The sequence below is a fragment of the Meleagris gallopavo genome, chromosome 12 (assembly GCF_905368555.1).
Source record: "Meleagris gallopavo chromosome 12, MGAL_WU_HG_1.1, whole genome shotgun sequence".
In the NCBI taxonomy this organism is placed as follows: domain Eukaryota; kingdom Metazoa; phylum Chordata; class Aves; order Galliformes; family Phasianidae; genus Meleagris; species Meleagris gallopavo.
This window is the reverse complement of record NC_139415.1, coordinates 10,506,777-10,531,360: the sequence shown is the minus strand read 5'-3', so window position 1 is coordinate 10,531,360 and position 24,584 is coordinate 10,506,777. Positions and strand designations below refer to the sequence as shown.

The window sequence follows — 24,584 nt, the reverse complement described above, 5'->3', positions numbered from 1 at the left end:
TCTGTTTGCATTGTTTTTGTACATAGAGGCTGAAAATTTGCTGTGGGTTATTTTGGGTTTTCGTTTATTTGTTTGTTTTCCAAACCAATCGTGCTGCTCACTGAATTCTTTTGAGGTTAGAAACTTTCTATGCTGCTGCTCCAGCTTTGTGGGGTTGGGAACAGAATAGAGGGTTCTGTCTCAGGAATCTGGAACTAGATCTACCTTAAAATGAATATGCAGTTAGTTGTTGCAGGGAAATTTATATCTTTCTTAAGGGCTGTTGCAACCATAGAAACAGAAAACAAGTCGTCTTTTTTTTTCCAAACTATCAGCACTCCTAGCAACGTATCCTTTTATTCCTTGGCCAAGCAGAGAGATTAGATGGAGCTCCTGCGATCTGTAAATCAGCCTGGTAAAATGTGCCTGTGATGAGCTGCAGTCAAGTGAATCACTTGACATGCATGCCAGTACCTTTAGGGACCACATCGATCAGGCCTGATTCAGAGAGTAAAATCTAGAGGATTTCATATAACCTTCAATTCAGGCTGCATGTGCTTGCTTGGGTCCATGCAGCACCAAGACAACAGTGTAGAAATGAATTCCAGCTCTTACACTTCAAGTCACATTACCCATAGGTGAGGACAGCTCCTCTTGCTTAGCAAGGCCATCTCTCTTTGAACCATCGTCTCAGTTTTGAACCCTTACTGTTCAGTCACTGTGTGTGCCTCTGAAAAGTGCACACCTGAGTCTTGGGACCAGATATTGATTTTAGGAGGGGACATACTGCTGCTTTGTACGCAGCGCACGTGCACCTCTGCGCACCTCCATCACTTCTGCTTGGCTGCTGCAGTAGGGGCACAGGAGGCGTGATCAGAAAAGCATCAAGAGGTCATAGGCAGCAGCTTCCTGCCCAGGAGACGTGCAGGTAATGACTGCATGAAATCAAAACCCCTTTCTTTCCTATGATTCCTGTGTTCCCCCCTCAGGGGACAGGCAGGTGGGAGTTAGTCACCAAGCTAGTCTGACAAAAAAAAAAAAAAAAGCTCCAACCCAATCTCTAAGGCAGAAAATGTAGTCTTTGTTTATTCAGCAGCTCTAAATACGTTCTGAGAAATGCAGACTCGTACACCGGACTGCAGCGAGGACATCGCTGCGTCACCGACTGATGTAGAAGGACCAGAGAGGAGCCCACATTTTGCTTTTATCCCTAGGAATGCCATTAGCTTCTTTCATTTCTTTCTCCGTATCCTGGTTTGAGATTCTGTTTACACTGCATCTGAATTCATTCAGGAAAGAACTTGTGATTATGGATATTATATTTGCTTCTATTGGATGGAAGTTTGGTGAAGCACCAGGTGAGTGCATTCCAGAAGAGACTGATTCAGTACCCATGCCATAATGTTTGCATATTATTTCTTAGGGACTTTTTCTTTCTTGGCATGTTTCTATTATAAAAGTGACCTTTAGAAGATATGGGTTATAGATGAAACACGCGTTGAATTATTTTTGCACATGGCTCTATAATCCACATGCTGGAGATGGGTTTTGTCTACCATTGTCCTATGAGTTTTCATTTCATCCATTGTGTTACCATCATTGCCTGTTTTTCAGACTGGACTTTTTGTATTCTTTTAATCCTTTTAAATGACACGTGAAGCTGGGACCTTTCATAGCCACTATGACCATTTAAGTCTTAAAAAAAAAAAAAAAAAAAAAAATTGCTGTAGGCTGTTGAAATTTAAAAATAAAAATAAAAATCAGGTACATAGCATGTAGGCGTGTGAAAATTAAACTTTGCCAGCCTGGAATATTCAACAGTTGCATAATGTGGGGTTAGGACAGACTTCTCAAAATTGAGAATGACGTCAGAAACTGTGTGTGGTGGTGAGCAAGCAATCTCCATTTTTAGTCTTTCTATTTGATAGCAAGTCAAGTCCACGGTCATGAAACAGGCAGCTTGTCCTGCTTCTCCTCTTCCCCCCATACTGCTGCAGAGCTCCATGTGTGGGAGAGCAGTATAGGCAGTCGGCTCCTGGTTGCAGTGCTCATCATGTCTGCACTAAGGACCCTGCTCCATTTCCTGCTTCCTTTTGTCTGTTATGTGATCTTAGGGCTTCTTGCCCTAAGATTTTAATATTAAATACGGTCGAAGGAGTACAAAAGACTCTGCAAATAAATGATTCTATTGAGATTAATCCAGGCTTTTTCCAGCTTTAGTCAGATCTGTCGCAGATCCCAGAGCTTGATTTTATTCATTACTACAACTCAGGGCCATGTAAACCCATATGGCTGGTGATGAGGAATGTCAGCTCTATATCCATTGTATATGAGGCTGTATCTCGCCTTGAGCACCCATGATCTCACTCTCCACACACAGGTTTCTCCCTCAGAATGGTGCATGGCAGGATTCTCCTACCTCAGCGGTATGGCTGCATGTTTGCAAAGGCCTCTGCCTGGCTCTGAGTGCCACCGCTGCCCCTCAGCCATGCCCTGCCCCGGTGGCACCTGGAAAGCTGGGGCTCTGGGAACAGAAATCTGCACTGACACTCTTTAGTGAGAGTGTCTGCCTGTCTTCCGTGCTCTCCAGAGAGATAGTCTTCTGACACAGTGTTAGAGCTGCTGGTAGTGTTGGTGTTTCTCTTGGTGCAGTGGCCAAAGTAAGCTGAACAGATCCAGTAGAAATGGTAGTGGCAGAAAAATGACTTGAGATAATTGTTGTCAAGGGGAATGGAATGTTTCTCCGGCATGTTAGTTAGCATATTGGAAGATGACCTTAGCCTAATTGTTAGAATAAATGAGTTCAAAATGAGAAATTTAAAACTTTGTTTCACAAACCAAAATAACACAGTTTAACCTTTTCCTTTTTTTTTCTATTTGGCTGAAGCCTTATTTGCTGATTTTTGACTCAAATTCACAAGTAATGGTATTTTCCCAGAAAATATATTTTCAGCAAAATTAGCATTTGCCAGTGTTCCCTTGTCCATGTCTAATAGGCATTTCCTTTATGAAGTGAGCTAAGTGCAAGAGGAACTTATTTTTGTAAGGAATTCAGTGCCACCTCTCACTTTCTATACCCAGCATTCAAAATACTCTTCTTTAAAAATGGTTTTACACTCACTGTGCCCAGGCCATGCTACTCAAGCAATGCCTTTTTTTTTTTTTTTTTTTTTTTCTTTACAGACAAACATCTGATTTTACCTTTATGTGAGGGATGTAGGCTTTTTTTTTAAGGCAGATCAATGAACTGAGTGTGAGGGCTTCTGCTGTCCATGACATCCTGTCATCATTTTCAGAGCACTGTGTCCCTGTCCCAGGCAGGCACAAATGTCTCTGTGCTATGGCATTTCTCTATTGTCCCATTTCATTTTTTTTCTCTGAGTTCATTTTCTCCCCATGGCTGCCTTGTTCATTTCTGGTCACCTTTGACTGCATCCCAGGCCCAAGAGGATGGCCCCCACACTGCTACAGCCCAACGCGCATTGTTAGGCTCTTCCAAACTAAACCCATCAAAGCCTCAGTGGCTTCTCGCAAATACAGCATTGTCTTCCTGAGCCTATGGATTAAGAAAATAACACTGCTGTCAGAGTGGAGGGCTGCATGTCTCAGTGTATTCTAGATGCTGATTCCAAAGGGAAGAGGTTTAAACAGGAGTTAGGGAACTGCGTCTGATTTTGGTGGTTGTTGTGGCAGAAGCTTCAGTGCAGGATGTGCCACATGCTCAGCCCCGCACTGATGGAGCACCAAAGGTCTGAGATGGCTGCCGCTGGCCCCTCTGCCTTAGCATGGGCAGTTCTTGGCTCCTGAAATCTGTTGGTATCCAAAAGTCTTAAGCATATCAAAGATGGAGGGAGGGGTGAGAAGTGAATATCCATGCACAGCTGAGTGGCATGAGAGTCAGGCAGCTTGTGTCAGAACACGGGGCAGAGATGGGGCTCTTTGGCACAACTGGGTGGCTGCAAGGCATGGAGCTGCCCTGAGGTTATGTCTGGCTCCATGAATTCAAACTCACCTTTGCGTTAAGCACAGCAATACGTAGGCACAAGGCGCTTAACCCAGAAGCAGCTCCAAGCAGAGGTCCCATGGGCACATGCAGGCCTGAGAGCTCGGCAGCATTCATGCTGACCTCTAGGAGATAAATTGACCGTTACATGAAGTTTGCACGTCTGAAGTACTGGTCTCTGTGCTAACCAACATACCTGAAGTGAAACCCACATTCAGGAGACTGCCAACAGAGTGACAGCTATACTTCCCATTGGGTTCTGCAGGCAGAAGGCAGAGTGGGGCCTCTCGCAGTCTGACTTTGTGCTGTGCTCTGTGTTAGCGCTTCTATTTTTATTTTGTAAGACAGTCTAAATACACCGTCTTCAAATGAAGGTGCCTATACCTCCAATTTTCTTTTTTTCTATGTGTATTTTGAAATAGATAGCTCTTTCCTTTCGTCATTCAGTTACCTAATAATGGCACAGACAAGAAAGGCACATCAGAAAAATCAATCCACTAGTGTATTTTTTGTGTGGTATTTGGGGGTTTGTGTGTTTGTTTGTTTTTAACACTGGTCAGCAATAATTATTTTAGCCATATACTAGCTAAAAAAAAGACCGATAAAGCACGATTTGTGAGCTAAGCTTCTCTATTTGCAGTGTGCTGCCCAACCTGGGCATGTGAAAGGGAGCTGTGCTCAGTAGGAGTGTTTTGCAGCATTTTGTTGTTTTCCTTCCCTTGCCTGATAGTGATCATGAGCATAATATTCTGTAAAACTCATCATGAATGGTGAACAAAGCACATTGTTTTTAACAGAAATACGTCCCTTTGTTGTTGAAAGTTCTGAGAGTGTCTTAGTGTGATCTGCGATACCAAAATATTTAGATTATTATGAGACTTTAGTACTGAAGATATCCATGCGCCCTGTTTTAACTGTTTCAAGTAAAGTTTAGTGAATGAGAATTTGTTGATACACAACTGTAGGAAAACACTGCAGTGCTCTAAATGTATATTTTTATTTGGTTTTGTTATATTTAGTATATGAGTTAATGGAAACTGGAGTGTTTACTACAGTTGGATCATTGTAATAACATCTCTTACCTCGTCATTTTGTCTGCTGTGAAAATATATTTTATTTTATTTTTTTTTTTCAAATTGGCCATAGACAGTCAATGTTAACATTTAGACTCCTAGTAGCAGTAAATGCTGGGTTTTATATATATATATATATAAGAAAAACTTGATTTTTTGCTTTATGAACTTATACAACTTTGTGATTTTTATCTGATTTTATTGTAACATAAAGTTGTTTTACGTAAAAATATATAGTTTAAGTAAAATCTCTTGTCTCACTGTCTTCATTGACTTCAGAAAATCGATAGCATTTCCCTGCAGTGTATCACGTGGTTGCAAAGCTGGACTCGAGGTAATGCTGTCACTCAGTATGAAATGTGATTTAGATCTATCTGTATGCTGTAGTGCGTTAGATACATACTCTAAAAACCTTATTTCCATGAGGTGGAGCTTAGAAACCTTTGTTCTGCTCTACTGTTAGAACAGCTAGAGGGGGTGCAGGGCTGGGCAGAGAGATAAGTGCTGAACTGGAGAAGTCATCTCTAGGTATTGTGGTATGAAATTTGGGATGCACTCTGGTTAAGACCTCTCACTAGAAGGAGGCTCTGTGTCATCCTGCTGGGGGATGCTCAGGACCAAAAACCTCATGGAGTCCTGTACCTGATGGAGCAGCCTTGGTGCAGCTGGAGCTGCTCTGATACTTTCTTTGGAGGGATGAATGGGATCCAGGAGTAAGCCCCTGCTGTTCTCCATTAAGATCCTGAGGTTAGCAGCAGCCTCCCAGCAGAGGCAGTTTCCCAAGGTGATGCATCTGTGTCCCACAGCCCATCCCTGGGTGGGGATAGCACTGTGCTGCTGCTACAGATTCCACATAAAGATGCTTTCGGCATCCTTGTGTTCATCACACAGAAACAGTGTTTGCTGTCTTGGCATTAACCCAGGCCTCCCCCAAGGGATTTATAAGGTTTGAAGACTGCTAAATGGATGAGGCTCATTGTGCCTTTGTTACTCTGGGTTACACAGCTGCAAATGTCAGCATTGGGGTGAGCGGGAAGCACAGCCTCTCCTGACCTTTTTCCAGAGCTCTTCTACCAGGAGCCATCCATAGCTCTGCCAAGCAGCTCAGTAATCTGGGGCAGCCCCTGAGTAACCAGGAGATGTGAAAGCGGCTCATATGCACTGCAGCAGTTGGTGGGAAGCACTGCTCCTTGCTGGCTGCCTGGCACACGGGTGACAAACGTTCCCCGCGGAAGCAGCCAGGTCAGTGAGCTGAGCTGCCAGGGAAATCAGCTGCCACATGTCGATAATGCCTTCATTGTCACTTTTGACTGGATTCCTATCAGAAAGCCTGGAGAGCCTCCAAAACAAGGTTTGTACTTCTCAAGTTATTCATTAAACAGCTTTTTGCCAGGCTGTGTGATAGCGAGCTGTGATATGCTGCCTTGGGATTTTTGGCGAAAATACAAGTGAAGGTGAGATGAAGTTTCAGTGTAATATTTGACACACGAACAGATGAATGACTTTGTAATATGTGTTCCTTTTGGTATTCTCCTTGTATCAGCAATCCAGGAAAAGTTTAAGCCCTGACTTGGAGAAAAAAACACCATCCGACCAGTGGGAGTCCCATACAGCAGCAGTGTGCTGGGTGAGATGGACTCGCCATGCCACATGTAACTGATGACAGGGCTGGATTTACAGAGATGCAGTAGGAGGCAGTGTGCTGAGCACCCTGTTGATATCCCAACCGGGCCAGGTGCCACGGGCTGCCTGAGGGCATAAATACCTGAGAAACAATTCTTGTCGATGGTTTGCATTCAGATCTATGAGCAGATATATCCATTGGTACATGATGGACATTGATTGGAGCTTTTTTTTTTCTTTTCCTGTATTGTCTGTTTCCCTTGTTAGGACTGGTGGTCTACGGAAAAGAAATCTGTGGCAGTAATCAAGAGAGAGCTTGTCTCCTGAGTTTCCATAATTGGGTATGATTTGTTGCATATGCCCTGGGTTGAGCATAATGTATGCTGGCTGGAGGGAATCCAGGCATACAGGGAATTATAAATAACACCAGGACAGGCAACCTTTTTGCATTATTGTGTCATACTGAATGGTATAAGTTTTCAGAGCTATCCACTTTCAGGCTTTTGTCGTTTGTTTCATTGCTGCCATTACCCAGGGCTTTCCATTTACAGGAGATGCAAGTTTGCACCGTTCATTAACCTAGAGATGAGTGATGCCAAACGGGATCCTGGAGACTCTTGAAGAAAGGACCCAGGTAATTAAGTATTTATGTCATTCAAACCTTGCTTACATATAACTGTGCTGGGTGCATTTGTAGAGACAATCCCTGTCTCTGAAACCTGGGAAAGTGCTGTGATTCACTCTCTCCTCTCACTGCAGAGGTTCCCTGGCCATCAGCACAGTCACTGCTGTGGGAGGAAAACAGCTTTAGGACAGCACTGAGATACACAAATGCTGCTTAAAAAACGGGAAGCAGAAGAGGTAGGGATGCATTGCATGGCAGCCCAGCTCTCCTTCATTAAACTGAGAGTTTGTATGCTTTATTGGTTTGGATGAAAAACAAACAGGGTCCTGGGTCCCTAAGGATACACAGCCTCAGCTTTCTGCTTCGTGTCCCAGCTGGGGCAGCTGGTGTTTGGGGGCCAGCTCTCCAACCTACTGAGGTCCTTGGCAGACCCAGGCAGCATTTTTCTGCAGCAGAGAAAGCTGCTGCTATGGATTTGTCATTGGTCATTCAGGGATACAGTCAGCTGTGTAGCTCCTCTTTCAGAAAGAAACCTGAAGGCACAGGTAGGCTATTACTGATGTACAAGTCCTCATTTCTATGTGTGATAAATGCATGCAAAGGCAAGCATTATGGGGGTGTTGGAGTACTGCTGTGTTTACTAGGGACTGTGGGATGCTGTTCCAAATGCCCCTCAGCAGGAAGTGCTCCTTCACAGGCGAGGTGGGCAGGGGAGGCATGAGTTGAGGCAGAACACACCTCTCCTTTGCTCCTCCGTATGCTCAGTGTCCGTAAGCACTTCTCAGTGCCTTTGTTCTGAAGTAGCTGGCTGGCTCTGTAGAAGGGATGGCAGCAGTCTCCATGTAGCGCAGTGGACGTGTGGGCGCAGGATCCCTTTTTGCCGTCACCACTGCTGAGCAGGAAGAGACTGTGGGACGGGCAGTGACTCACTTGCTGATGAGTATCAACTCTGGCATCTTTGTAAGAGCAGGACAGATCTGTGTTGTCACCCCAGTGCCTGTGCTGCCCACTCTTGTGGAGCCAGGACCGTGCTGCTGGCACCAGGATTCAAACCCACCTCTGTAGGCAGTGGCTGGAGGCCGGGAGGGGAGTGGGAATGGCTGCTGGCTTTGGGCTACCCCATGCTTCCATCTATAGGATGGTGTTCAGAGCAAGACAAAGGACTGTTGCCTTGGAACAGGAGGGTATTGCAGAAGATTTTATGGCACTAAGAGTGACTAAGTGCAATGAACTCACATAGGACCAGTATCCCAGTAGGATGCTGTGCACCTTTCCCCAGCTGCAGCCTGCCAGCAGCGAGGGTATAAGAGAGGTCTGTGCTATCCATTGTAATTCCTCTGGTTTCAGGCTGGTGAGTTGTTTGCCACAGAAATGAAACCCATGTCATAGCATTTCCCCACACTCCTCATCCTCTGGCCATTGGCAGCTCTGTGTTTGGCTATGGATTCCTCCTCCCTCCCACTCCCCCACTTGCAGCCATCTGCCCTGTCCTCTGCTCCCTGCTGAACAAGCCCTGGTCCTGTGGAGGTGCCATTGCCACTGGTCAAGGGCAGAAAACTGAACAACGTCCAGCAGACAGACCTGGAGGATTTGAGGCCCGAGGGAGCCCAAGAACGGGCTAGGAGCTGGGGCAGAAGGGGGCGGTTCTCATGAAAATGAACAAGAGCAGATTTTGGTTTAATATGTTTTCGATGCAGTTAGCAGCTCCTTCTTACTTCTGGAGCAATGGCTTGCTATAGACAGCTTGTTTTATGCAGCATTTTCACAAGTAGCTGAGCTGTTAATGTCACTGCTACCTGAGCAGATTTAATTCTGCTGCTTCTCGCTTTCAGCTTACTGTGACATGCTGAGAATGAAAATTGCATGCTTTTCTACTAAGGGAAAAAAGAAAAAAAAAAAAAAAGAAAGAAAGAAAAAAAAGAAAAAAACCCACCATGTTCTGGAGCAGTTTCCAGTGTGTGCTGTCCCCAGGGATTTGCTTATGGATTGTTGGGAGCTGTTTCCAGTGCCAGGCTGTGCAGCAGCATTTATTAAAAGATACCTTCACTGCCATTCACCTTTTATCATCACTGTGGATTTAATTGAAATGATGCGTCCCTCTTTCCTACAATATCGTGTTATTATGACACACAGTGCACAGCTGTTCTCTCTGATGCAAACAGGAAGTTTTGGAATTAAAAATGCTTTTCACCTGGTAGTATGCGTAACCTCAAATCTTATTTTCCTCAAAAAGATTGTACGTTTATCTACCCACCTCTTCTCTGAAAAGGACTGAAAGAAGCAGCATTTCTCATCTTTTTTGTTAGTTGTAATGAATGCCTTCATACACATCAGCTTTGTTCCTCTTACTCCAGGAGTCCTGGCATAGACTTGCATTTTCTTATTTTAAGGTATAAAAGGAGGGAGTGGAAGTGGGCAAAGGGGTTTCTGAGGCACAAGGGCCAGTGGGAGGCCAATAGTGTTCCCAGTGATGGGATTATAACCTTCATCCAGGTGGGGCTGACAGGGCAGCAGACAGTGAGTGAGTCATAGTCATAGAATCACAGAATGGCTTGGGTTGGTGGGGACCTTAACGCTCCCCCAAGCCCTGCTGTGGTCTGGCTGCCCTCAGACTGCCCATCCAGCCTGGCCTTGAGCACCTCCAGTGATGGGGCATCCACATCTCATGAGAGCAAAGCAGAGGAGTCTTATATGAGCCCTGTAAAGACCAGGTTAGGCTTTGATTTTTTGTAGAAATAGTAATTTGGTGTTGCTTTTTTCTTTCTTGGCCTTAACAAAGCAGCACAGGAAAGCATGGTTCTGCAGCATGCAGTTGTTCTGTTTGCAATGATGAGAAATGAAACAAAGTTCAACATCCATGCCATATCAGAGCCATCCACCAGGGGCTGAAGCCTTGAACTTTTCATTTATGGAATGGAGAAGTGACACTACAGCCTGCTGGCAGGCACTGCTTATGCCCTCAGGCCAGGCAGGGTTGCAGGGGCACAGGCACACAGGATACAGCCTAAGCTGTGCATCAGCCATGAGTGTGCTGTGGCTTGATGACAGAGGAGCCTCATCCATCCTGAAAAGCAGTGCAGTGACAGAACTGCTGACAAATCCATCTCTGTGCTGCCATCCCCAGCCACTGCTGCAGGCTTGCGTGTGCTGGGTGCTGCAATCAAAGGGTGGGCTGTCAGAGCACAGCTCTCCCTGTCAGCCCAAGCAGTCTTTGAATACAGTTATGTTAAGTCTCCCTAAAATTACTGGCAGCAGCTGCGTGGCCTGCCCTCATCTCATTAAAAGCTCACAAGGCACAGCAATAGGAGTTAGCAGGAACTGAGCCCTCACCACTGCGCTACACAGCAGCTCCTGGTGCTATGAACCCTTTCAAGCAAGAGCGCTGTATTTCTGTTCAATAAATTCTGCAGCTGGACAGTAAGGGCAGGCTGTTCCTTCACTGGCCCAAGAAAGGGGTGCTTTAATGGCAAAGAACCTGAGAGCTCAGCACCAATACAGCACCCTACAGCACTACTCACCCCAGAGCCAGCCCCCAGTCCAGACTCTCAAGTTGTTCCATCCATACAGATTAAATTGATCAACTTACTCTTCAGTAAAACCATTTGCAAATATGTTATTGATCTGCATATTTCAGAAATATTTGAAAAAAAAATACATGGATTTACATATATCCTTACTGTGAATTGCTGCATGGTTGACACTTACTACCAAACCCAGAGTACTGTAAGTAAAGCTGATAGCACAGCAGAATCCTAAAGTGAGTGTACCCTGAATCCACTTCAACTGTTTGGATCTGTTTTTATTAACGGTCAGTGTAAATTCCAGAAGAAATTTTGAAACATTTTTGTCACCATCTACCCAAAGTAGAAACAGCCTTTAAATGTAATGCAATTGAGTTTTTAAGGAGCCAGGTCCAGGCACAATGCAAGTAACTACTATTTATCAGGTAATTTAAACTCACAAGAGGAGCTATAAACACATACTGATGTTGCCACTGGAGAAACACAACGCTGTAGTACAGAGCTATATTCAAGAAAATACTCTATACAACATTTTGGCTTTCCTCTCTGCCACCACTTGAGTAAAACTGAGATACAGGAAAAACACTTTTTATCTAGAAACACTCCAAGCTTCCAACTAAAAAGTAAGCTTTTCAGTAATTACCACAGTAGTGATTATCTCAAACTTGATAGCAGTCTTTTCCAGTCAGCACTGTCTGACTCCTTCATAAGTGCACACCTTACAGAGGAGTATCCAGCGCAGTTATCTGAGAGCAGATTGTATTAGACAAGCAAAGTGTCTGAGAAATGTCTAGACAATACACATAGGAAGATGATGTACCAAATACTGCCAAGTTTGCTAGACTGCCTTTATTACCATGTAACAAAATACATTTTGCTTTCATTTTTCTCTACCAGAAAGTTTTTGTGATAGCATTGCTGTGGAGTAACAGCCTAAATATAATGTTTGTTTCAATCCAGTATATCCAGTATTTTAGTTATCTTCAGATGTGGTGAAAGCTATATAGCATTGAGACAGAAATACCTGTTAATGCAAGTATATGATGGAGTATGACGTTACATGCAAAAATAAGAATTTGCAGCTTCTGTAGAAAAATCAACAGGACCCTTTAATCTACAAACGTGTGCATTTTAACACATGCACAAGAACACATGCACACACACAATCTCACTGTTCTTTCATTCTGAAAGGCACTCTTCTATGACGTGCAAAAACAAGACCAATACTGTTCCAGTCAATTGTCTGCTAGTCTAAATTGGTTAGTTGTCCCATTCTCCATTATTCTGATCATTATTTTCCTCTTCTTCAGAATCAGCAGACACTTTCTTAATTCTCTGGATGACTGCTTTAATGCTTCTTTCTAGCTCATTAGTAGAGTCTTTACTGACATCTTTCTCAGTATCTCTATTCACTTTTCGTAGTTTAACTCCTTGCCTTATGGCAGAGAGAATGTTGTCTTTCACAGAGGCATATGGATTTGGCTGTTCCACTTTGCGGAGATGAACTTCTCCACGTTTTAGAGAAGCCAACACCTCATCCATCATACCTGCAACAGATAAATCTATCGTTAACAGAAGTAGGAAGACAAGCATGGTTACAAGTACAGAATCCTACTCATGAGTTCAGGGTTCTTCCTTTCATCTCTGCTAGAGACAGAAGGAAGAATAATCCCTTCTGGTACAGACTTGTAATGCTTCTACAGTGCAGAACTCTGGCACTGAAGAGTTAAACTTTGTATCTTGAATTGAGAAACCAACGCCTCTACAACATTATACAAGGTTGAGCACTAACAAAGAAATTATACACGAAAGAGAATGCTTCTTTTTCATTATAACTTTATGGCCTTTCAAAAAAAAAATTTACTGAACCAAGAAATCTCTTGTATTCCATATTAGAAACAATCTACCACTCCTAGCTTGCTCAGATGCCTGCTGAGACTGTCAATTGCATTTTTGCTCAGCCAAGAGAAAAATGAAAAGATTTGAGAAGAAGGGTTTGAAACTACTCCACTGAAGTCAGTGGGAGCCAGATCACAGCTCAAGCAGGCAAGCAGACAGCTCTTTTCTATGTAGACTTAAAGAAAATAATTCCCATTTTACATGATTTAAATCTCAGGCTATGTTTATGGACTTCGGACCATAAAGAACACCCCAGTGAGAAAGCTCCTGCTGGCTCTATTGCTACACAGTGCAATTTGTATTGTAGTCCTCTCGTTGGATTCTTAGATTGTCAGATGGGAAAGGCAATTTCCCTGGACAGCAGTCTAGTCCTATAGCCACAGGTCTGGACCACCTGTACCTCCCAACAGCAAGGATTTTTGCCACACACAGTATTAGCTGATTGAACATTGAAAATGCAACATTCTGCTGAATCCTGTGGTATCTTCAGAGACTGACAAGAGATGGTAGAAGAGGATCAAGCAAAGACCCACAAAGTTGTCTTGCAGCGCTTCTTAGTAAGCAAGCTACTAGCAAGGCTGTTCCAGCAGCTATCTGAATACTCTGGTGTACAACTCATGTTATTAATCAAAGCCTTTCATGAGTATCTGTGGCAGAGTAATCCCATAGTCCTCTTAGTCTGAAGTCAGCACACTAATCCACTGGATGCACAGTAGTTTGTCATGCTAGCCTGTGTTCAGCCTTCCAACTGCTTGTACTTCCTCACACCTTGGAAGAACTCAAAATGCTTAACTTTACTCAGAGTTTCTGCCTGTGGTCTGCCTCTTAACTGAGAGGATATAAAAGCTGCTTAAATGTATTGTGAACAGTCTGAAAAGGAATGATTTTTATATAAAGACCTGCTTCAGTTTAGCATTAGCTCTACTGTGACAAAATGCAATAAAAAAATTGCTGCCTTCCAACTTAGTTCAATCTGCCCAACACAGTCCAAATGCTTGCTTTAGAGACAAAAATAAGTCTGTTAGCAGGATGTAACCAGTGCAGCCTCCAGAGGCTGCTGAGCTCTATTCTCATTCAAACGACTGTGCTTCAATTGCAGAGTTCAGCCTTCAATTACACCTGCATGATCTTGCTAACAAAGCAGAGGAGGTAACAGAGCAGAATTTTTGCCCTAGGAATGCAAATATGCCAAAGTTACCCATCTACCTTTCAAATCCCGATTGAATTCTGCATGAATATTCTCAAGAATCCTTTATTTAGAAACCAAGCAAATTGTAAGCAGACACAGGCTGTGCATACCTTAGAAATGCAAGGAGCCCAGCTGCTAGGTCTATAGTACACACGTCATAAACACTGAAGTGCAGCCTTAGTACAACCACGTATCTACCCACAGTGGTCTTTTGACTGGACACGGATTTATCCTCATCAAAATGAATCATTCTGTTCAACTGTTGTAAAATTGTGGGAAAAATAACTCTGGTAATAAAGGTTGCTTACCACCAATATGAACAACATGAATAAATTCCCCCTACCTGGACTTTCTGACACCTTTGTACCTCTTACACCAGCAGGATCTTCAACAGATGTTTTAAAATATCAACCTGAATGTTCAACTAGACAGCATTTCCCCAAAAACACGAAGTCATACACTCTGGAAGTCATGATTCTATTGAGCATATCAAACCCGATCAACCAACCATAGTTATTCATTTAGAATCCTGAGTTACTGTGTTACTGTACGCTGATCTCTTGAAATTCTTAGAAATTTAGTTTTTTTTCTTGAGAAAGACTGCATGCTGTTACTGTCTAGAACCAGAGGGAGAATTGAAAAATACCAGAAAAGAAGAAAGAAAAACATCGGTCAACGTGAGCCTACTTACCTACACAATTATTTATAGACCTCCTGGATGAGTCATCCTGTTTGTGCATTGCAGGGCTTTCTAAAGGATCATGAGAGCTCAGGGGAAGTGGCTTGTCCTCCATTGCTGGTCTTGTCTTTAAATGCAGAGGTAAGGGAGGAGGTAGTGGTGGAGCAGGTGGAGGAGGTGGAGGTGGTGGAGGAGGTAGCGATGGAGAGACCAACTGCTCGCTGTGCTTTTCTTGCTTCAAATCATCAGCAGTAATAAAACTTTGGACAGGGATATCTGCTGGGGTATTCTCGTGTGAAGTTTCTGATACTTGTGCTTCTACTAGCAGCAAGCTCTTTGGCTGCTCTGGTGCTGGCCTTGGTCTTGAAGGAGGAGGAGGGCACACTACTGCAGCCTTCCGAGTGGTGTTTCGTGGCAATCTGAGACTGAGAGGCTCTGGATGAGATGTTTTCAACACAACGTGAGCTGGACACTTCTGAAAAACAAATCATAAGCAGAAGGTCACATCTCCATAGGACTAGCCAAACCAACATCCCCAAAGAGACTAAAAAGCAGAAAAGCACAAACCTATACCACTCACCCACTCAAGATGAAAATTCAACACCAAACATATTTAAAGGAATATAAAGGTCTTTCTTTCAAAGCCACTTCCTCTTCTGTTCTTTGCAGCAGGCTCTCACCTGGAAACTATTCCCTTAGCCAGCTGCATTCTCTTTACTCAATTACACACAATCCTATTTCAGGCTATCCAAATGGTAGTCTCAGATTTGGACCATGCTCAAGATATCTGTGTTATGTTTTCATATCATATAGGACAACTGTAACTCACACTACTTACCTCCCTGAATGTCTTCAGTCTCTCCAGTGTTTTCTGACGTTCCTGACTTATCCAAGCTTTTTTCTTTTTTTCCTCCTCTTTTTGCTTGTCTCTTTTCTGCATTAAAACACAAGTAAGAGAGCATTAGCTTGTGAAAACAAGCAGCTGCCTGATTCTTCAAGGCTGCTGTTCAGTACTCACTATTTGTATGCTGTGATGCTGTTGAAAACGTTTTTTCCACTCTTCTGCTTGCTGGAGTCTCTGCCGATGGCTTGCTTCACAACGATCCTGGTAGAACAGCAAAATTCATACAAACCTTGGTTAGTTCACATTCACTGTGTGCCACATGTGCCATTAACTCCCCGTGCACAAGTTACCTAACAACAACCAGTACCAAGTGCATGGCTGTGCTGTGAATGATGGCTGAACTCAACAAGTGATAAATGTGAGACACTGTGAAGGTGATATCTGTGGGACTCCTTCATGGCTAAAGCCAATTAGATTTGTTTTTTATCCTAACTAATGATAGTTATTCATGCTACAGAGGGAGTATAACCCAGATCCAAAAAGTTGCTTCTGTTTTATGTTTAGTTTTAAAAAAAGAAAGAAATGGAGAAAACAAGAAAGAGGCAGCAACAAGCTCTGAAGAAAGTTTACCCAAGCCTCACCTTGTGGCAGAGGTAGGAAGGCAAGAAAGAAGTGAGAAGCACACTGCAAAAAAAATACAAGGCTACTTTCCCTCTGTCCATTTTATTTGCCATAGATCCTATGTGCAAAGGCCAGGGAACCAAATGTATGTGAAGCACAATGAACGTACCAGGAGTACTTTGCGTTAGTAACAAAGCTGAAGCTGCAGGCTTCAGTGTTTTCTCCAGGAGTCACTATTTGTCAATCTATAGGGGGGAATAAATCCATAAGACTGTGCAAGCAAATCATCTGGCATTTGGCTTTAATATTACAAAACCAATAGACAGCAATTAAGTGAATGAAAATAGAAGCAAAGAATGTGTCTGCAGAGGAAGCAGTTGCAAGCAAGAGACAATGATCATTCACATAACATCCTCAGTGTCACTCCCACTCTGTCCAGCCTAGCTAGGAGTAGGAGGCTAAACAGATTTGAGCTTGAGCTCTGCTCTCTGCTTTAGTGAAACTGTGCAGGTGTAAAATAAGCCCAGCCCACTGGAAATGTTCACGAGAGTAAACTGTGATCTCACTTGTGTCTTCCTAGCATTCTGCTTCAGATAATAAAATAAAGGGAGGGGGGGAGACAGAAACCGGCCCTTGCACAGAACTGAGGCTGGAGAGAGAACTGCAGTAGTTAAATTTCCTCTCCCTCCAAAGGTATCACTGTGTGGGTTGCTCTGTCACTGCAGCTTCCTTCATAGCTGGCCAGGTTTTCTCCTGTGCTGCAGTTGCTTTGTAAAAGACTGCCTGGGCAAAGCTCTGGCTGTCAGTTTAGCTGACTTACACCTCTCTCCCATGTAAGTCTATGCTCTCAATACATTTGAGAGGCACTTGTACCACACAGCAGAGCATAAAGTTGGCTTAAAACCACATTGCCCCTCTTCCTGTTTTAGAGGCACAGAATCGCACATCATTTTCTATGCTCCACCCAAACCTTTCCTATTTGTTTCCTGTCCATCCCTCGTGACTCAACACTCATGACATCAGCTACAGAAACTGCACATCTCCAGGACTGCATTTACTTTTTTGTTCCTGAGGTAGGCTCTCCTCGCACAGACAGTCCCACGCTTTGTCTCCAACTGCTTAGTCTTCTGCCTCAGCACCGTCATTTCTGACAAGTGAGTGTAATGGTGTTCCATTGTCTGTTCAATGACCTTGAGCTCCTCAGGATTTTCACATGTATCATAGTAAACAACTTCATCCTGTTTCTCTAGAAAGGCATTTGGTATTTTTTTAAAAACCCAAAAATTGCCACAGTTATTTAAACATTTAAAGAACTAATGACATTTTAAAAGCCACTGAGGGCAGTGAGTTAGTTATTAGAAAGTGTAAAGCTCCAGAGCTAAGCTTGGACCTTTCAAGCTTTACGCAAACATGCCATGCTACTCACAGGGGTGTTTTGCAGGATCAGATTTATGCTGTTAACATTTGCTGTTATTCAGCTTCCTCTCTCAAGTGTCTCTTTGTGCTTTAACTCCTACCTTCACCAACTGGAGTATTACTGGAAAACTGACAGCTGTTCTGAACGAGTCACTTTATTATTTACCAGCTCTTAATTAAGCAACAAGCAGGAGCGATGTTTACTTCACAGGATACATGGTAACAGAGAACTCATCAAGGACAAATAAAAATAAAGATACCTTACTTGGTATCTTATATTATGAACAAACTTTTAAACAGGCATATAAGCAGCACTCAAGTAGCATCTATATATAAGCAGATATAATTACTTTTTTGTCATTACAGGATATATTTTGCAATTTCTACATGTTAAATTATAACAAACTTGTGATTAATTTCAGGACATATTTCAGTAGGTCACAATATCGTAGTTCCTATACATATATCCTGTAGCTATGTGAGCAGTATTTGCTATTTTATTATTATTATTATTATTATTATTATTATTATTTTAAATACAAAGAGCAGGTCACCACCCTTGTGTTCTAGATATATGCTTGATTATTTCTTTATTCTTACCTTTAATCTGTCTCCTCAAAGTGTCCAACTGTACAATAAGCAGCATTTCTTCATGTTTCAATACATCAAGCTGTACATTATATAATTCCAATTGGGTTTCATAATAATATATTTCTAGCTCCTCTGCTACAGTTACATTCTCTTCTTGTTCATTGAGGTTCTCCATCTGTACAGCCCCAAGCAGAAAATAAAAAGCATTTATAACAAAAAACATATACAGAAAACAAGCATGCATGCATGTAGACTTCAATCTATGAAGTTGATACCTGCAGAACCTGGCGTGTTCCAGAAGCTGCTAAAGTGCTTTGGTATGCAAATAACAGAATATTAGAAATGGGTTGGAGCAGAACTCCAAGGAAGCAGCAGCCTCATTAGTCTAAAGATCTTAAATCTACTAGGAAAGACTTTGTGATCTGCACAAATAACACCACTGCTCTTGGAAAATAAAAGTCAGATACGCCTAGCAGCAGTAAAACAGCATGAAGCAGAGTAAGTCAGAATATTAAGTAAATATTCTGATTTTGTAATGTTACTGAACATAATATCTGCTCCTTATCTGCCCAAAATCGACAACTTTAAAGGTTAATAACAAAAATGCTAACATGATACTTGTATAGGCATTTATCTCAACCTTTCCTAAGTGTCTCTATGTGTGCAGGAGCAACTTTAAGAACTGGAAACCAGCACTGTCTCATAACTTAAAACCACACTGAAAACCATCTAGTTCAAGCTTTGTGTTTGTTAAATTAAAAATTGATTTATCTTCCCCAAAATGTGAAGGAACACCAGGTTGTTGTGTCATCAGTTTTAGTGTTTAAAAACATTTAGGTCAGCTCTGCAACCCTGTAAAATACATAGCACTGAATGTAGGCGTTTTGCAACAAAGAGATTGGAAGTCTCTCCATGACCCCCTTGATAGGTTTTGATCAGCCTTTCACAAAACACTGACAGCAAAGGAGGCTTTGCAGAGTCTTACATTTTTCTGAATAGCAGCTCTCTTCTGTTTCAGGCATAATTCTCTTGCCCTCAGATGCTGAAGGGTCTCTTTAGCTAACATACATTTCAGGTTTTCTAGTCGTGGCAAAGCTGAAGCCCAGGTGGCTTTACCAAATCTTTCCTGGTCTTGTTCCATCTGCTTGTGCATTGCTGCAGATTAAAATATTGCAATAAGAGATGAGAAATGGAGAAAACCGATAATCTGAGTGCATTTATACTACAGCTGCAGTAGTAAAAATGCTGATGCTATCAAACTATGCTAGAGCTCTTTTAAAATTAAAGAAGATTGAATTTACTGTTTTATACATAAGTAAAATACTTCATTGACACGTCTTAGCAGTTACACAGTGATCTGATATTTGGGTGCAAGCAAAATGCAAGCTGTAAATCAAATTGGTTAAAACATGTAAATCTTAAGTGAATTAAATGTTTCTTGAGCTGGACAGTCACCCTAACCTTGGAGTTTGAAGAGAGAGCAGCAAAGGTACTAAAAAGAGCTCTCAATATCCTAAATCCTAAGTATTCAGAAAGCCTTTTGTGTAAACCATTCTGATTACCTGACAGAGCCTTCACAGTTTCCTTGAAGTACTTCACAGTTATATCCTGAATGGAGCACACAGCACTCTCAGCTCGCTTAGTCCATTCTTCAGCATCTTTTTGCAAAGCTACTACTCTTTTAGGTCCCAGGTTATCATACTGTAAAGATTTCTACAAAGAGACAAAATTCTCAGTATCAGCTGGTTACAGCAGTGGTGCATCTTGCACTGTGCTGTACTGACAGACGTTCCTAGCAAGACACAGCACATGGCAAGCATGGCATTCTCTCCTGCCACAAAGTGAACCACTCCTCACACCTCTGCATGATCATTCCTCATTCTGAGCTAACTCTGAAACTTTGTACCTTAATCATGACCTTGAAACATTCACTTTGGATCAGTTTAGCTTTAGAAAGCGTTTAAGAAATAAGATCTTAAAAATAATGACCAATGAGGTGCTTTTAAGTGTTACTAAAAGTAACACAAATACACTCTTCTATGTGCTATGTTCACTTCTATTTTTCCCTCACGTGTTGACAGCACATCACCCTGTCAGATTCTCTAGCTCGGCAGTTCTTTCACATAGAGATATAGAAAAGAAACATAAGCGAATTTTTTCAAATCCACAGAAAGTACGCATGTACAGGACTAGTATTCAGCTTTTTTCTCTTTGAAAAGCATCCAGATTTCAAATGAGCCTGCGTATCCTTCTGAATTATACAGTAGCAAACTTTGTGCTTCATCTTCCAGATTTTCATTTTACTTTTTTAGTACGGCATACTGCATATTTTACCTTCAGAGTTCAGACTTTGAGCTCCTAAAAAACTTTCCTTAACCTAAACTTAGTATGGTTCAGCTCCTTTCTGGAACACTAACAGCTCACTCTAATCTGAAAAATCAAGTAGTAGACAGCCCACTTTCCCAGGGACAACATAACTTGCACTGTGTGCTTCCAGTTTAAGGTGCACACAAAAGAAAATGAAAAAAAATGACAAATTCGAGCTTGTACTCCTAAAAGGAGTGGCACCAATATATGTTTGTTTTCTTGGTCAGGTCTTCTCTACCTTTTGTTTTACTTCCAGAGCTGAGCTAATGTGCATCAGCACTGGGCAGAATGGCATTCTCATTGTCACAAACTGCTCCCACTGAAGGTGGCATAATGAAAGCTACTTAAGTCTCTGCAAACGCAGCTCAGTGGAAAATAAAGCAGACAGGCAGAGCTTAGGGATGTTTTCCTATTAAGCCTTCAAAATGGAAGGAAGGGGGACACTGGTGGAGAAGAGCTGCAGTTCCATTCAAATCAATACCACAGACTCAGATCCTATGAGAGCAGTTCTGCCCCAACTCTACACTTCTCAGTCATATTTGATGGCTTCACAGGAGAGAAAAAGAAAAGCAGGTGAAAGCAAAACTAGGGAGTATGAAGTGATACCTCACTCTCACTATGTAACCTGTAAACTTCATAAAGACAGAACCTACCAGGATTTCTAGTTTGCACAGTGTCGCCAGTTCCCGCATGTCTCGGAAGGGCTGCAGCAAGTACTGGTAGAACTGTGTTGCCATGGTAACCAAATCCTGATAAGCTTCATCTTCTTCCTCATAAACCTTCATCAAAGCCACCATTGTGTCAGCGTTTTTGTGCTGCTGAAGAACCTAGTGGAATAAAAGGTAAATCAGGCTTGGCTGCTTTACGTCTGTGCGTGTTGGCTGCTGATGGGCTGTGGTGAAAGGCACCTGCTATTTATCACCAGGTGAAACAGGCACAGCTTCCCAGCACTCCAGACAGCCAGCAGCCACCTCAGCATGAAATACTATTAACACCATGCTGATGGGCACTGATTGCTCTGTATTGCATTAGGAGATTGCAAGGACTCTTGCCCAGGCCCAGACCATCATGCCCGGGGCCTCCTACAGCAGAAATCCTAGTAGTTGTGTGCAGGTGACTTAGTCACTTCTTTTTATAAACACAAGTGGTAAAGGGGAATTCTGCATACTGAAAGGGCAAGGAAGGTATTCTCAAACTCTTGCGTCTCTTCTACAATTACTATATACCAACTAATAAGAAATGAGTGTCTGACCCTAGATTTCTGACTTCAGGCTTAGAAAAAACAGACTGAGACTTAAAAATAAAAACTCTACTTCTGATACAACCCACAGTTAAATCCCATTGTCATCTGCACAATTTCTAATAGTTTACTCAGATCACGGTCCTAGTGACAGAAGATTTTATAACCTGTAACTCACACAATGAGCTACTCTCCTTCTGACACATCAGTCCCCCTTTGATGTCTCTAGTTGCTCCACTGACAAAACACAAAGCAAAGCTTCCCTTAATTGCTTTTGTTTACTGATTAAAATAAAAACTTCCAAGATTTTTCTTTGACAGCAGCTACCAGACACCCTACACAGCAAGACACAGCAAGGCAGCTGTGGACCACAGATCTCCCTGAAAAGACACTGCTTGGTCTGTGGCTCCTTAAGGGAAGGAACAAAGTGAGAAAAAGCATCTAGAAATGCTGGCTTGGTTGTGTTGCAACTGAGAAGCACTGGAATTAAATCATCACTCTTCCTCCTGCCAGCTGAGTCCAACAGGAGGACAAAGGTCCCAGCTGCAGAGGAATTTCCCCAGGGAAGCTCTGTGGCAGAACAGCAGGATGGAACCACAGCATTTCTGATAAGCCCTTGAGATCTGAAGCCCCTCAATCACTCCTAGGTCCACCTGGAGCAGTGTAAAAGACTACCCCTGCCCCCTCGTCGAAACAACAGTTCACTTTCTCACAAGAAAATCACTTATCAGAATTTGCTTTTTGCAGGCAGAGGGATTTTTGCTTTTGATTGGGTTTCTTGAATGTTTGGGTTTGTCTGGATAAAATCCTTGCTTTTACACAATTACACATAGTAACACCGTACGAGAACGCCCTGCAAACTACAGCTGCCTTTCTACAGAGCATCGTTCTGAAGCAGTAAGGGCGTTCCACCGCTCAGCAGCAGGCGCTCAGCCCGGGCTGCCCACGGTGCGGACCTCCGGCCGGCCCGCAGCAGCACAGCCCGGCCCCAGCCCCGCCCCAGGGCCCGTACCCGCCGCAGGCCCTCCTTGGCCCGGGCCAGGTGGCCGCGCAGGGCCTTCCCGCGGAACTCGTGCAGGCTCTCGAAGTATTCGTCGTCGCGGCGGCGGTCGGCGGCGAAGAGGACGTCCAGCAGCACGCGGCCGCCGCACAGCTCCAGCGCCCAGCCCAGGTAACGCTCCAGCTGCCGGCACAGCTCCGCCACCTCGGCCTCGTCCGGCGCCGCGCCGCCGGGGAACAGCACGGCCCAGAGCCCGCCCGAAGAGCCGGACGGCGCGGGCGGCAGCGCGGGCAAGGCGGGCTCCAGGCGCGGGCAGACAGCTGCCAGCTGCCGGTGGACGCCGCGCAGGGCCGGAGCCGAGAAGAGGCCGGCCCAGCTCTGCGGGGCCCGCTCCGCCGCCTCGGCCCGACAGTGGCAGGTGACGGCGAAGGCGCCCTCCGCCTCGTTCCAGCCCACCAGGAAACGGAGGCGCGGCGGCGGCTGGGGCTCGGCGAAGGCGGTGTCTCGCACGGCCACCCATCCCTCCAGGCTGTCCGGCTGCGGCTCCATGATGGCGGCGGCCCCAAGCGGGACGAAGCGAAACTCGGCCGCCTTAAGGCAGCGGCACACAGCTGGCGGAGGGGCGGGGCCCGAGCGGCGGAACGCGCGATCCCATTGGCTGGAGCCGATCGGGGGCGGGGCCGGCCGGTCCTCGCGCTGTGGTACGGAAATAAACACTGCACCGGGAAGGACGGGAAGGAGTTGTTGTGCGCGAGGTGTCTGTGGAGGTCTGGGCGGGGTTAAAAATAGAAAAAAAGAAAAAAAAAAAAAAAGAAAGAAAAAAAGGGAAAATGAAAGCAAAACAAAAGAGAAAAAAATCACTATTTTTTGTAAAAAGCAGCGGGCAGAGCACACCATGCTGTCAGCTGAGCAGGAGGCGGCCCTGCTGCCTTCCCTCAGAGCAGAATCATGGTGTGTACCTCAGGCTGTGGTCACCTCCCTGCGCCGCCATCTTCCCATCCTGCTGTGGACCTCAGCTGTAGCTGCTCCTGCCACAGATCTGAGGAGGCAGCTGTGTGCCAGCAACTCTCTGGTTGCTATCATTCTATCATTCTATCTGGAAGCTATCGTTCTATCATTGCTATCTGGAAGCTATCGTTCCCTGCCTCTCCAGAGTTGTTCCCTTTTTCACCACAAAGTTCCGTGCTCCCTTCCTGCTATGCAAAATGGAGGTGCCCAGAGGCTGCCTTCTTCTGTCCAGCATGGCAGCTTTGGAGTTGTGTCTAAATCCAGTCACAAAGATGGCCCCCAAAAACAGGAGTGTGAAATGAGTCATCTTCCACACAGTATTGCTCTTTAGGCATCTAATACCTGACCTCTGAATATCCCATCTTTTCTCAGCAGTTCAATGATTTCAGGAGGGGGGTGGCATACAATAACTAAGATTGGAAAAGAGCACCCGGTCCAACCATAAACCCTTTCCCACCACACCCCTCAGTGCCACATCCACCCTGTTCTTGAACACTTCCAGGGATGGTGACTCCACCCCTCCCTGGGCAGCCTGTGCCAATATCTTCCTGCTCCTCCTGAGAAGAAATTTTTCCTAATATCCAACCTGAATGCATACGTTGGCCTTCTCCAATTAGTCCCTATGAAAGGACCTCCAGGCCTCACAGTAGAGTGGGAAGTGACACAGCTTTTTGCACAACACATATCTCTCATCCAGGCTTGTGATGAAGGCTGAATTTAATTTACAGTAAACAAAACATCGTGTTCTGGTCTTTGGAAGTAAAGCTGACACTACTAATTTTTCAATAGATGAAAGCCTGTGAGATATTGTAGATTAACAACAAAGAAACATAAATAAGCTCCCATCTGAAAAATTAATAAAATCTGTCTGACAGCATAAATGTTAACATTCCTGCAAAGGCTGCA

At 43.9% G+C, this 24,584-nt stretch overlaps 2 protein-coding genes across 2 annotated transcripts in view; one reads left to right on the top strand and one right to left on the bottom strand.

The window, feature by feature from the left end:
- Nucleotides 1-11,081: 11,081 nt before the first annotated feature.
- WHAMM (WASP homolog associated with actin, golgi membranes and microtubules) lies at nucleotides 11,082-23,410 on the bottom strand. Its single transcript, XM_085234053.1, has 10 exons — nucleotides 22,683-23,410; nucleotides 21,084-21,257; nucleotides 19,626-19,776; nucleotides 19,049-19,218; nucleotides 18,073-18,238; nucleotides 17,115-17,302; nucleotides 15,610-15,696; nucleotides 15,430-15,525; nucleotides 14,604-15,066; nucleotides 11,082-12,371 (listed from the first exon to the last, which is right to left on the bottom strand). The coding sequence occupies exons 1-10, from the start codon at nucleotides 23,217-23,219 to the stop codon at nucleotides 12,085-12,087; spliced, it is 2,319 nt and encodes a 772-aa protein (XP_085090179.1). The 5' UTR covers nucleotides 23,220-23,410; the 3' UTR covers nucleotides 11,082-12,084.
- Nucleotides 22,716-24,584, top strand: part of FSD2 (fibronectin type III and SPRY domain containing 2) — a 29,298-nt gene continuing 27,429 nt past the window's right edge. The window contains exon 1 of the mRNA XM_085234061.1: nucleotides 22,716-22,841. The gene's annotated coding sequence lies outside the window, so the exon portion shown is untranslated. The remainder of the gene's footprint in view (nucleotides 22,842-24,584) is intronic.